At 44.8% G+C, this 14,204-nt stretch overlaps 1 protein-coding gene across 1 annotated transcript in view; it reads right to left on the bottom strand.

Annotated features, from left to right (window-relative positions):
- The window catches only part of COL6A3 (collagen type VI alpha 3 chain), a 109,765-nt gene that overhangs the window by 6,215 nt on the left and 89,346 nt on the right, over positions 1 to 14,204 (bottom strand). Inside the window, exons 39-43 of the mRNA XM_084643471.1 lie at positions 13,631 to 13,908; positions 10,831 to 11,094; positions 8,565 to 8,648; positions 3,841 to 4,020; positions 3,673 to 3,723 (exon numbers count right to left, since the gene is read on the bottom strand). Coding sequence (XP_084499597.1) covers positions 3,673 to 3,723; positions 3,841 to 4,020; positions 8,565 to 8,648; positions 10,831 to 11,094; positions 13,631 to 13,908 — 857 coding nt within the window. The remainder of the gene's footprint in view (positions 1 to 3,672; positions 3,724 to 3,840; positions 4,021 to 8,564; positions 8,649 to 10,830; positions 11,095 to 13,630; positions 13,909 to 14,204) is intronic.

Here is a 14,204-nt window from a genome sequence, read left to right as displayed (position 1 = left end):
ATGGTGAGGCCGGCAGAATCTAGTGAGAAGACTTGGCCCTGGAGTTCCTGCACTGATCCAAGCGCAAAATGAAGGCTAATACAACTAAATGCATCCCATGGAGTAGTAAGTGCAATGGCTGATTGATTAGGTAGAGATAAAAATAAGGTCACATGGTAGCTACACTCTCTCGATAGGGACAGAACTCTAGGAGACCCTGAACTTTACTCAATTTATTCCAGTGCTTAACCACCCTGAAAGTTATGAAATTTTTCCTAAAGTCCAGCCTAAACCGCCCTTGCTGCAATTTAAGCTCATTGCTTCTTGTCCTATCCTCAGAAGTTATGAAGAACAATTTTTCTCCCTCCTCCTTGTAACAACCTTTTATGTACTGGAAATATCACTTTAGCCTAAGCAACAAAATTCACTGGAAACGTCACCAAGGGACATGAGAAACCCAATCAATGCATAACCAATATAACATAGAAATAGATCTCATTTGGCAAATCTATTCATTTAGGCCCTGATTCAGCAAGGCCTCTCTATTCAGCAAAGTCCTTAAACACATACTTAACTTTAAGTCAATGGGATTTCAGTACTTAAACTCGTTCTTAATTTTAAGTAAGTGCTTTCCTGAACAGGAATGGAGTTAAGGATGTGCTGACGTGCCTAGCTGAATCGAAGCCAGAAAAGGCTTCCACACTAGCAATATGCTCCCTTTGGCTTAGCGTTCTCAAACCGTGGTCCACAAATCATTGTTTCTCTCCAGAGTTTACTGGTGACAGGGCACAACCTATTTCTAATATAAAGGACTCGGAAATCTCATTTGGCACAACAAACTATTGATCTCGAAATTTCTGCAGCTCTCTGTGGCATGCTCCTCTGGTGTATTTCTACTTCAAAATCCACATAGGAATTAATGTTCATCGATTCCAAGGCCAGAAGGGACTGCTGTGATTATCAGGTCTGACTTCCTGTGTAACACAGGCCACAGAACTTGCCCGAATTAATTCCTGTTTCAGCTAGAACAGATCTTTCAGAAAAACAGCCAGTTGTGATTTTTAAATGATGAGTGATACAGAATCCACCACAGCCCTTGGTTAGTTGTTCCAATGGTTAACAACTCTCACTGTTAAATCTTTGCACCTTATTTCCAGCCCAAATTTGTCTAGCTTCACCTTCCAGCCCTTGTATCTTGGGTCATACCTTTGTCTGTTAGACTGAAGAGTCCACTATCAAATTTCTGTTCCCACTGTGGGTACTTACAGACTGTGATCAAACCACCCTTTACCAATCCCAAGCAGTCAAAACTCATGAGTCAGCCCTCACCTCCCCCTGCCCCCGCCCCGAGATGGCTGAAACATTAAAAGATTTAAAAATAAATAAATACATTTGGGAATTCTTTTTATTTGCTTTTTGGATTTTGAGTCTCTAGCATGCACTTGGATCACGTTTTGAAGTATTTCTCTGCCACCGTGAAGGGTAGAAACTTGCTTTTTAAAAAGGAAATATTAAAGCCAAGATTCCCAAATAAGCATATAACTAAACTACAGGAGCCGTGATATTCAGCAAAGCACGAAATAACATGAGACTTACACTGAACTCATGAGAGTTGGTTACTAGAGGTAGTCAAGAATTTTCCAGCAGAATGATTTGCTGATGGACAATTTAGTTTCTGCAGAATTGAAATTTTCCCCTAAAAAATTCCTCCTGATTTGGGATGATTTTTTTTTCAAAAACTCAAAATTTTTGCATTACTGAAAGAGGAGGTTACTTACTTGTAACTGGAGGTTCTTCGAGATGTGTGGTCCCTATGTATATTTCACACATAGGGACCATCACTTGAAGAAGAATCCCATTTCCCGGATGGCTGTTTTGGCAACACAGTATGTTGCCTCTAGCAATTGGACTAGACGACCTCTCAAAGCTCCTTTTAGCACTACATTGCTGTGGTTCTCTGGCATTAGCTTCCTTCCTGGGTTTGTCTCCCCTCCCAGAGAGCGGGCTAGGGCACAACCATTGCAGGGAGACAGGGCTTCATCAATGCTGGCAGGACTCTTTTCTATTCAGGTTTTTGTCCTGTGGCCATCGCTATGGAGGAGGAAGTCTGTTGTGCATTGATCGTCAAGATCCCATGCAATCACAGGCTACACCCTCTGTCCAGTCTACAAAGCTGCAAACCCCCACATTACAGCAGAGGAAATTCCTTGAGGAGAACTTTGCAGTTTTCTAGTGTGGGTTCCCCCCACTCTCCATTTCTTGAGGGTTTTTCCACATAAGGGGAACATCTGGACTCAAGACCCAAGCAATGAGGAATATTTTTCAATTAAGTATTTCAATTAAAGAAAAGTGTACAGATCCACACTACTTTACTCCTGGGAGAATTCTGTGCCCCCAGGGGCACGGAATTCATACCTTCTGCAGATTTCTTGGCTCCCCTGCAGAAAAAAGGGGGAGCAAAGAAATTTGTGGGGAACACATGCCCCTTCCCTGGCAGCCCAGGCAAGTCCATTGGGAGCAGCCAGTAGCAGAGAGAGCAGATCACTGTGCAGGGGAGGAGAGAGGCTGGGGAAGTGTGCATGCGTCCCTAGAGAGAGTCACTCTGTCCCTCGTGCTCGCAGTTGCTGCATCCCGGACTTGGAGGCCTAGGGCTCTGTGAAGCAGGCTCTGTCCCTGAGAAGGGGCAGAAATGTAACAATTAAGCAGGCAGGCTGCTAATGTTCCCATTGTTAGTGAAGTCTTCTCATCAGTCAATTAAGGCTCCTTTACCTTGCCAGAGTGGTGTAAAGGAGCCTTATTGGAAATGACAGTAACGGACTCTTCAGCTAGGAAGATCTGTGTGCTTTCTCGCTTTTTTTCCTGCGCCAGAGAGGCACAGTGGGGTTAGATTACAGCTCAGGTTCTATTTTACTTATCCATTTAAAAAAAAAAAGGAGGTCAATGACGAGCAAAACTGTATTTTCATGTGTGAAAGTCTTGGCCATATAGAGTGACATTCTACTTTACAGAACACCAAATGCCAAAATACAAGTAAATGAAAACCCAGGATTATAACTGGATTGCAGGGTATTGATTACCAAGTATTTGTAACTTAACTGTTCAGGAAGTTATCGTTATTTTTTTTCTGTATGGTAGTTTAAATAAATTACCAAAATAAGTGAAACTGGTGTTCTTATATTGCATTATTTTGACAAATAATATATGCAGAATTTTGCATTTTTGGCACAGAATTTTGGATATTTTTTTTTGGTGCACAATTTTGGATTTTTGGCGCAGAATTCCCCCAGGAGTAATGCATACAGCAGAGTGATGGCATTAGTTAGGGACACAGTTACCAGGGGACAACACAACAGTGCTAACACGAGTTTCCTTGTGATTGCAATCCTCTCCAATTCAGTGACCATATACTTATCATGAAATAAACAACCCGGTTTTGCTGTAACTACAGTTTGTTAACTGTAGTTACAGTTAACTCGTGTCAACACTGCGTTTCTGGATGCAACATGAGGCATGCCAACAGCGTGTCCATGCAAAGCACGTGATGGGTCAAGTGGTCACAGCTGGTCAAGTGGACAAGTGAAAAAAACATACTTTCTGGTTACATTTGCCCTAGTCCCACAGTGGCAAAGCTTGCAACAGAAGTGGCCAGAGCAGTGAGATTAAATGCAGGATCTGCTGCATTTGTGCTTTTACCTGGCAATAATCTTTTCTCAAGGGGTGGTTGCTGCATGACTTTCTCAGCTGCTGTAGGGGAAAAAGTGTGTGGGGTTTTGTTTTTCAACCAAAATTTCTTGCCAATCTAAAATTTTATTTGACAATATTATAAAAGTGCAAAAATGGTTAACCCCATGTGGTACTTACATGGCTTCAAGCATCTGCTAATGCAATCAGCTTCTGTCTCAAATCTATTGGCATTACCGCCACACCCACCATACCAAATCTGGGTGCAGATCTTGTTTTTGTAGTCAAAGAACCACATAACCTGATACTCCTTGCACTGTGTGCCCATGTCAAAATCCAGCAAGCAAGGATCTGTCAAATCTAAATTTCAAAATGTGCAAACGTTAAATGACTCTGAAAGGGTTAAAAGCTGAAAAGGCAAAGAGAGCAAAAACAAAAAAAAAATCAAGCATTTTAAAAAGTCATCCGTAAAACTGGGCCTAGCCTGAACTCGGCTTGTGCCAGGTCTCTAGTCATATCTGCACATACTCTTGCACTAACCACACCAGATCAAACATGCCAAGCAGCTGGTGCATGCACCCCAGATTTTTATTTATTTATTTATTTTTTGCATAGGTTTGCAGGGAATGTGCTAGGCTTGTACGTGCCTCTACCTAGCCTAGGACATAAGCGCCAAATCAATGCGATGTAGTAGTCAGGGGCAGAACAGAGCATGGGGAAAGTGCCAGAACAGTGTAAAACATTTCACAGCCCAAGTGAAATCAGGGACATTACTGTTTGCTGAGGTTTCATGAAAAAACAAAACCATTTTTTGGGCCTAATTTCAATATTTGCCAAAACCCGATTTCTCTAGGCCAGACTGTGAGCTCCGCGCTCCAATGGGGATCAGTTATTCACAGGAGTGGTCAATGGGAACTACCTCTGCAAATAACAGCTCATCGGGGTGGGTCACAATCTCGCCCTCTCTAAGCAAAACCCCCAGAAACCAGAGATACTGGGGGGTGACAGGGATTGCGCCCAACTGAGCGAAACGTCGGACTGTGATGTCGTTTTGCAGTATATGTAAGATTTCGCGATCCTATCCAGTTTGCTACCAAGCAGATCTAAGCAGAAAAACTCAGCACACGCATAATCGTGGTCAGCTCATCCATTACTGAGGGGCAAGTCATGGGCCAGACTGTGCCGCTTTCTGTAGGCGGGGTAGTGCTGTACTCCAGGACCAGCCCTATTCCTTTTAATGGAACCACTCACCATGTAAGGTTGCTCCTCTGTGGGCAAGAGTGGCATGAGCTGGCTCTGAGATGCCCATGTCCAAGGGCACAAGGATTCCCTGTGTGCACCAATGCAGAAGAGAGCCACAATGCAGCTGTGTGGGGTTGAGATTGGGAGGATCGGGACATTTCTAGCACCGATGGCAATGCTGGACAGCCCAAAGGGACTAGGATGGGGATGAAGGCTGATCACCACCACCTCCAGCCAGTGGCAGCAGGAAACACACCCTACACCTTTTTAACAGGCCTAGCAAGTATCACTTTGGGAAGCCCCCAGCAGTCCCTTTGGCATTATGCCGTACGCAGTCATGGTGTTTCCCACCCAACTCTGCTTGGACAATACACCCCCATCCCACGCACTCTGAGGAATAACTGGGCCATCGGTCGGAGTTGGACATTTTCCATGGCGGGAATCATGTGGTAGTGGTGTCAGTTTAGAGATCACTGAGGTTTTCTAACTTGGCAGAAAGCATGAAAAACAGTGTGGGCTCAAGTATGAAGGCACTGAGCTATCAAATCAGGGAGGCTGCAGGAGGCTAAAGGAGCCAGCTTCCCAGCTTCCCTGGAAGGTCAATGGGAGTAGTGTGACTTATTCCCTTAAGCTCCTCAGATAACAGTGCAGGCTGGAATTTCAAAGGGAAAATTTACTTAAAATCCTGTCTCCTTAAATGGAGAGTTCCAGGACGAAGCTGTCATTTTCAAGTGCTCTGAATCGGTGGTGTCTCTGTGAGCGAATAGTGGTTGGATTTTCTTGGGAAAGTAATGGATGAAACACTTTGGAATTTCAGCTTTACTCCTGGGTCTTCTCTGAGATCTCTAGGTAGGGATTGTTTGCTTGCTGTGGTTTAGGCTGCTCCAGTTTACATCAGTGGGACATCTGCTGTGGATTTTAATGGGAGGCTTGGGCTTAAAGAGTTCTGTGCTCTGAAGTGTGTATTCAAAAACCTATTTGCCTTGGCATGAGTTTTGGGTTTAAAGTACATTTTTTTAAAAAAACTCACTGATTTCAGAAGGTCTGACTTAAATAACTGAAGATTAGAGTATATTACTTGGAGTCCAAAAGTGATTGTTTAGGGCTAAATCCTGCAGTTCTTGCTCAGGCAAAAATCTCATTCACTTTAATAGGAATTTAACTGCAGGATTTGGCCCTTACTTTTTAGCATGTGCCCTTTTTCCATGCCAAATAACTGACACAAAAGCTTGTATGCAGGTTTAGATTATGTAACCCAGTATTTCCAGTATGCTATTCTGGTTAATGTCTTAAGCACCTGGATGGAATCCAGATAAGCTATGCCACTGTATGAACTACTGAACTCTGTATCAAACTGCATGTTTCCTCCAGATCACTAGCTATTGGAAACCCGGGCTTCTCTGGTCATCATGACTCTCTAAGCAACACATTTCCCAGTCCTCTGAGAGCCTGTATCAATTCCACAGGCACACGTGCCTGATTAGCTATTCTATTGTGTATAATTTATGTATTTTGATGCTGTTTTGTTCTGTATATCAACCCTTAAGCATTCCCGCGGTCCGCTGTATGTCCTACGAAGTCACACGTGGACACAGAGATGTATAGTGAACCATACATCTTGTGCCGCTGTTTCGGAAGGCATGACAAACAAAGGGTTAAACGTGTAGACAAGGGCTAGTGCTCTCAGAGTAGCTGGGCAGTCCAAGCCAGCTGTGTCATTCCAGGTGAAAAACCATGGAGGGGGTGGGGGAAGCAAATGCAAATGGTTCACACACAGACACTGGAAATGATGGAAGACAGCAAATGAAGAGAGGGATGTACTTCGAAGGAACCATTCAGTGTGTTACAGCCAATCTCAGCAATGGCATGTCGTCCAAAGAGAGAAATGAAATCTTGCTAATCTGGAGCCAGCAAGTTCAAAGTGCTGCGGCTGAGCAGTGCTACTTAAATGCAAGGGCAGTTATACATACGGCACCCATAATGAGATTGTCCCTCCCCATCCCTCCCCCGTGCCAGTGTTAACTGTAGGAAAGCTAGCAAAGATTTTTCAGATGCTCCTAGGAATCCTAGTCCTTCACAGTACCCTGGGGTTGTGGGGAGAGGTAAGATTCAGTGTGTTTAAAAAAATCACTTGAATAAACTCAATCTGGTTTAAAGAACAGGGGCCATATTTCACCCTCATGTACCTCCAGGCAAACCCCATTGACCTCAGTTGTGTGGGTTGGCCCAAGAATTTCCTAATTCCCATTAGAAACTAATGAGAACCTGGCGCCAAAACCCCCTAACCAGCTCTGAAAATCTCACCCTCCAGGTCTGCATTTTTAACTCAGATCTCAGAACCTATTTTCAAAGAAAACATTGTTAAGGTAGCAATAAGGTCTTAACAAGACAAAGGTTACAAACCTCAGGATTATGGTTCAGACTGGGAGCCAGATCCTCAGCCGATGGAAAACAGCGCTGCTTCAATGACTGTAATGAAGCGGAGCTGTTTTCCATGAGTTGCGGGTCCAGAGCTCCCTCATTTGTGAATCAGGTGTTACAGGCAGGGGGCTGAGATCAGTGCTAGCTGAGGTGTAACTGATCACATTAGGTGCAATCAGTTGTTTACCTTTCTTTTTTTTGGGGGGGGCCTTAATGTAATATCTTTATGATCATTTAAAACAAAGTGGAGGAGCCATTATAGGTATTAATCACTACAATGGTTACATGTTAATAACAAATGTTAATAATAAACACACTGTTAATCACGAATAGGATCTGATTACTTGCTCATTAATGGTTTATTACAATAAACCATTGATGCCATGGTGGAAGAAATGAAGATGAGGGTGGGCAAGTGGTAGGACTTACAGTGTGAGGGAAGCTTACTAAACCAACTCAAAAGGTCACATGACCATTCTTCATAGGATCCCTGGGAAATCTTTCACTTTTACTCCCCGGTAGGCCGCAAACTCTTGGGTAAAGCTCTGTATTACACCCAGGAGCCAAGTGAACCGAGCATCGGATGGTTCTCAGCTCAGCCTCTGATGGACAGTTCATTCCTTCTCCAGTCTGACACTCCAGTACAATGGTGCAATGTGCCATAGAGCATTCTGCACCGTTTACACCTTCAGGTCAGGAAGGGAGGTTGTTAGGAGAACAGTACAGAACAGCTAATGGGGTTATGCCTGAGGCCTGCCTAAGAGCCAGATTGTGCTAGCCTTACTTATGTGGGGACTGATCCAAAGGCCCCTGAAACTGATGGACAGAATTCTATTGACTTCAGTGACCTTTGGCCCAGGCCCAGGGTGTTGTACTTCATGCCCTGAGCAGTCATATTGAAATCAGTGTGACTTCCTGCAGAGTAAGTTCCTGCTCTGGCTCAGGCAGGCCAGCAGAATCTGGCCCTGAATGAACAGCACTTTTCCAGCTCTTTGCACCTTAATTGTCTGAGGAAATAATTTAATTCACAACAGAAATAAAGGGCCAGTTCTTCTGCTGGTGGAAATCTTCATAACTTCACTGATTTCCATGCAGTTTACGCTAGGATCTGATCAAGGACCACTGAAGTCAATTGACTTAAATGGAGCTAGAGCAGAGTCTAGCAGAGGCCCTAGTACAGTCCCAACACAGGTAATTATGGAACCTACTGCTCCCATTCTGCTAAGTGCATTGCTACTCACCTATTTCTGGCCGTTCCAAAGGCTCAGTATTCACCATCAGATTAGCAGTCGCTACTGAAGGTGCCTTGGGCACTGGCATACTTTCTGTGAGAGCAAAACCAAATGGAATGATCAGCCAAAGGGGAAAAAAAAATCCTAGAGCAACACATGTAGCTAAAGGAAAACCAACACCACCTCCCCTAGCAATGTGTCCAAGCCAGCCTCCTGTCTTCTATTTCTTGCCAACTAGAAATCTACAGTCTGGACCAGGAACTGTGCTTGTCAACCAGAAACAGCCTAGATCATATTGATTATGGAAGGAATGGAATAAGAGTTGGTAAACAAAATGTGCTGGTACGGGGAGGGAGAGATGCAGCACTGTTCAGAGCTGGGTTTCTTTACATAAATACATAAACTCTAGAAATGTATATTGGTTGCAGCTGACACAATGAGTAATTCATGTCAGAGTAACTGCATCTCGGATTAATTCTTCTCCCTCCAGCAACTATGCTAACAGGATGGGCTGCTTTATTCTGTATTATAACAAAGACAGTGTTTACTCATCAGTGCTTACATTGGGCCAGATCACACCATCCCAGGGAAAAAATCCCGCTGGCAGGGATTCCTGGGGAGGAAGTATCCATAAAAATCCTTTAATGGAGATTCCCCCTGACTGTTCTATTGTGGAGTTTGGAAACACCTAGAAAGGTCCAGGGGGCCTGCTCTCAAGCTCCAGGATCCCCTGGGATCTGCACGGAGGCCCTGCTCTGGTCCCTAGTACCCCCCCAAGACAGTTGCTGGTAGCACAGCCCCATGGTAAGTGCACTACCAAGAACTCTCTCCTGGATACAACTGCTCCCAGGACTTTTGGAGTGGAGGGCAGAGCAATCTCCACCATGCATGCTGCCCCTTCTCCCTACCCATCTCTTCCCCCCATCCACAGTACAGATTCCAGACCCCCCAAGGTTGGGAGGAAGGAAGGGGATGGTGCCCAAAAGTAGCTGACACTGGTTCTTTCTGTACAGGATGGATTTGGGTTGGGAGGGGCAATGATCCCACTCAGTGGGCCAAATAGTTGGTGTAAATCAGTGCCACCTCATCGGTTTCAATGGAGCTATGCCAATGTACAACAACTGAGCATGCTCCTCCCCCCCCCCCCCAGCGCAATTTGCAGTTCCCAGATGGGGTAGCAGTTATACAGCTGCTTTGATGATAAGATTTGTGTTGAATGTAATCAAGGATACATAGACCTAGTCAAGCCTGAACTCTGCTGGAAAAGGCCTTGCTTCACACTGCAACGGCAGTTTCCACCAAAATGGGTTTTGCCCAAAGTATAACAGCAGTCCAGAGGACTGGTTCAGCCAGAGGGACACACCCCCCTTCATAAATTCTGCAGCACTGCTTCTGTGGGCAGGGTTGTTTTTCAAAGCATGGGTGTATGCAGGCAGCAGTGATGGGGGGATCCTTTTAATCGGCATCCTAGCTTCTAACTCAGTTCATGCAACTGCCTCTTCTTCGGGCTCACGTCTTTTCTGAACGTTCTGGCGGGTGAACTGATTGCTCGCAAAGGTAAGCAACTGCAACGAGCGTGATCCAAAAACCACTGAAATAAATGGAAAGCCTCCCGCTGACTCCAACAGGCCTTGGGAGAGGCTCTACCAGCACTAAAGTGAGCCGGTCATGGAGCTGGCAGGCACAGGGCAATCTTCCCCACGCTGCTCTGCCAATACACCTCAGTGCTGATCAGCGAAAAGCTTGGGCTTATCCTGAATAGCCAAAGCGTTTGGTGCTTTTCATGAGTTACCTACACATGGATTTGAACTTGGGTCTCCAGAGGACTAACCTGCTGCTTAATCCCCTCTGAATGGACCTGTATAATATGTTATACTAGTACAGCTGGGAAGCTGAGCTCTTTTGATACTGAAGGCCTGAGTCAAAGATCAGGGCCCCATCGTGCTCGGGGCTGTACGCACAATAAGAAACAAATTCCTCTTTGAGGAATGGACTAGTCCATTGAAATCTTCATCAGTTTAACTGCGTTGAAATGACAACTTGTATTTGCTGTTGCAAACAATTTCTGTTTGCCATTGCACTACAGACCAGGCTGCTGCGCTGAGAGGTGGCATGTAAGACATACGGTTACACACTGGGCATTATCAAGGCATGAATCATCATAATCATCACCAATTTACTCTCCATTGTTTGTGACTTTTTCCATTTAATGTTTTCAGCATCTCCCCTGGAAAAAAATGTTTATTCCATCCCACATGCCCAGAAAGACACTTACTTGTGCTGAACGTTTCCATGTAGGTTACTTTGGCTTGTGATTTGTGGTACCCAGTAATTGCTACCTGGTATTTCTGCCCGCTTCTGAGGCCTCCGATCACCCGTTCAGTGCTGGTTACGTTTAGCTTCAGGACTAGAGAGTGGTCCTGTGCTGAGGTGATGGTGATGTCAAAGAAGTCAAGGGTCTGGGGTTCAGGGTTCACCCAGCGTAGCTTAGCGCTGTTCTCAGTGATGTCAATGATCTGGATTTCACTCTTCACTTTAACTGCAGTGCAACACAAACTAAAGTCAGAAGCTTCGAAGAGAAAAGCTGAGGGGATGGTTTGGTGCATAAGGAATTCTAGTCCAATTAGCTGTTCCTGAGGAGGAGGATGGGAAGGTTAACCAAGGCTTTAATTATCACCGTATAGAACAGATTATGGAATACTAAGGCCAATATTTTCAGAAGTGCGTTTCAGAGGGTGGATGTGCTGCCCTTCCTGAAGCACAGGACCCTTCAAGGGGTGTCAAGTTGGGCACTCAAAAATTGAGACACCCCAAATCCCTGGTCACTTGTGAAAATCTTGGTTGAAATGCCATGTATGGTATAGTACCATGGTTCTGAACTGAATTTTTAAAAATGCTCTAGAGAAAATGAATCGTGCTCTTTAATTCACACTTGGAAACTGCTTTAGTCAGTGTTTCTCAAGTATCTCATGTTTGTTCATTAAGAAAAAACTCTTGATCTTTGCCCATCCCATTGTGGGACCAGAAAAGACCAATGGATAGTGCAACCGCGATGGGTTCACTGCTCAAAAAGGGACATGGTTTGAGGGCTCCATGGAGACTGCAAGGGATGTGCAACGAGAGGGCTTAATCTGGACTGCTGCAGTAGGGTTTGAGAAGCCTTTGCAGATCAGGGAAGAATCAGGGCTGGTAGATCTGTGTTTATGTGGCCAAAATATCCCCACAGAAATGGAGCAGGAGGACAGTAGCTGCAGATACCACAGCAGCTCTGTGAAGGCTGCTTTGCACTTTAGGGTCTGCTGCTGAGCTACAGTCTTGGAGGAAGATTGCCCCATGACCACAGCGGAACAGCCCCAGCCCTTGCCCCAGCACTTAAAATGCTACAGCAGCACAGCTGTGCCACGGCAGTGTTTCAGTGTAGACAACACCTATGCTAACGGGAGGGGTTCTCCTGTTAGTGTTGGTGATCTACCTCCCTGAGAGGTGGTAGCTAGGTCAGCCGAAGAATTCTTCCATTGACCTAGCACTGGCTACGAGGTGATTTAGGTCAATTTAACTACACTGCTCAGGGGTGTGGATTTTTCACACCCTTGAGTGACGTAGTTATGCCGACCTAATTTTCGAGACTAGACCAGACCCTCGTCTGCTCTCTCCAGCTAATTTATAGGTAGCAGGGTTAGAGCTTAAAAAAAGAAAGCACGTAGTGCCATGTGTTACTTCAACTCCTCAAAATCAGCAATTCAGTTCTAAATGGGCACAATATTTCTTCAATCGTTTTCATTCACATGCACATAATTTTCTTTCTAGAGGCAAAACTAGAGCTGGGTGGAGCTGCAACAACCTATTTCTGAATGTTTCTGTGCCTAGAAGATGTTAACGGGCTTTTCCGCACTCATTGGCATCAGCAGCGTTTTTTGTTCATAAGAAAGTTCACGGAAAGCGGGCGCTTGGGAAACCTTGAGCAAAAATATTATCATGTGAAGGTCTATGGCAGAAATGTTCCTGTGATGAACCCTGAAACATTCCTGCTTTCCCTCTTCCTCTTTATAAAAGTTTCGATCACCCAGCTATCTGATGTGACAAGTGACCAAATCACAATCCACGTATAAGAAGAGTGACTAGCCAAAGACATCTTCAAAGCAAACAAGCCTCCCACAAACTCGAATATGTTTGTATGATGTTCCTAACAATTTCAAATAGCAAACAAATCTGCAAACACCAGCAGGCCACATTATAAGCTGGCATAGCTCCACTGACCTCTGAGTTGTACCAGCTGAAGCCCTAACCCAGTGGCCACCCAAGGGTAATTTATTAACAGAAAATAGATCTAAATGAGTCAAATTATTTGCCATGAAGAGTTTTCCCAGCTCTGGACAAAACTATGATACAATGTTGGATAAAACAGTTAGAAAACTGGCTGAAAACTCCAGTGAAGCATGAGACTGGGTCTCCTCTGCAAGCTGACGACAGAGTTGACCCCTAATGAAAGTGTAACCGTATATTTACATGGAGACATGTTTCTCTGCATATGTTCTTTGTTACTTCTGTCACTGAAAAGTAAAGACTTGTGCAACCCCCTGACAAAACCATATGGCATAGCTCTTTTAAATTACCATTGCTCGCATAAGAGGCTTTCTTTTCCCATATATGGTGCCAGCATTGGGTCTGTCTGCACAGACTGCAACGTTTCCATTTAGCTGACTCAGAAGTCAAATGATCCTACACAGTGGCTATGTGCTTAACCACAGTGGGCCAAATTCAGCCCTGCTATAATGGTATTAAAGACCCTCAAGGTCAAACCAGTGGCATTACACCTATGACCCGGCTGCACTGGGTTGGACTGTATAGCTCATTTACTATATTTAAGCTCCATTGAAGTCAAGAGCATTATACCACTTTACACCAGTAGAGGATTTGGCCCTCTAGGCACTTTTTAATTAATATAGTCCTTTCTGAGACAGAACGCTCTGCCTTTTTATTTCCCAGTATTTGAAAAAGTGAGCACTGGATTTTACTGCCCAGACCCCGGATCTCAATCTTCTAAAAAAGGGAAGACTGGGGAATACCGTCCATACCCGCTGGCTGGTCTGTAGCAGCTATGCGTGCACTGGGAGTTTTGCTTCCAGTTGTAGCCGTAGCTTTCCGCGCACTGGTGGTTGCGTTTGCCGTTGTAGCTTTCCGCGCACTCGTAGTTGGGCTTGTTGTGGTCGTAGGCGCAGTTGTGGTCGTAGGCGCAGTTGTGGTCGTAGGCGCAGTTGTGGTCGTACGCACTGTTGTGGTCGTACGCACAGTTGTGGTCGTAGGCGCAGTTGTGGTCGTAGGCGCACTGGTAGTCACATTATTTGCACCATGTCTGTTTAAACCAAACCAGTTGTTACCGATCGCTATATTTTTCTATTTAACACAAAACGTAGCTGTGCCGGGCAATAACATCTTTCTTCGTGTGATACTAGAGTTCTGGAGGTAGAAGGACTCATAAAAGTTCACTAAGTCAATGGGAATCTTTCCATGGGCTTCCCTGTGCTGTAGGCTGCGCCCACAGAGAAATGAGAAGCTGGTGGATTTCTGCCAAGCAGCTGAATGCTACACCTAATTACTATCATGGCAGGCACGTTACAAGTTCTGTTGGTAAGGAGGCCATTAATTAGA

The sequence above is a fragment of the Lepidochelys olivacea genome (genome assembly GCF_965140295.1).
Source record: "Lepidochelys olivacea isolate rLepOli2 genome assembly, chromosome: 11".
In the NCBI taxonomy this organism is placed as follows: Eukaryota; Metazoa; Chordata; order Testudines; family Cheloniidae; genus Lepidochelys; species Lepidochelys olivacea.
The sequence above is the reverse complement of the archived record's forward strand: the minus strand, read 5'-3'. Positions and strand labels throughout refer to the sequence as shown.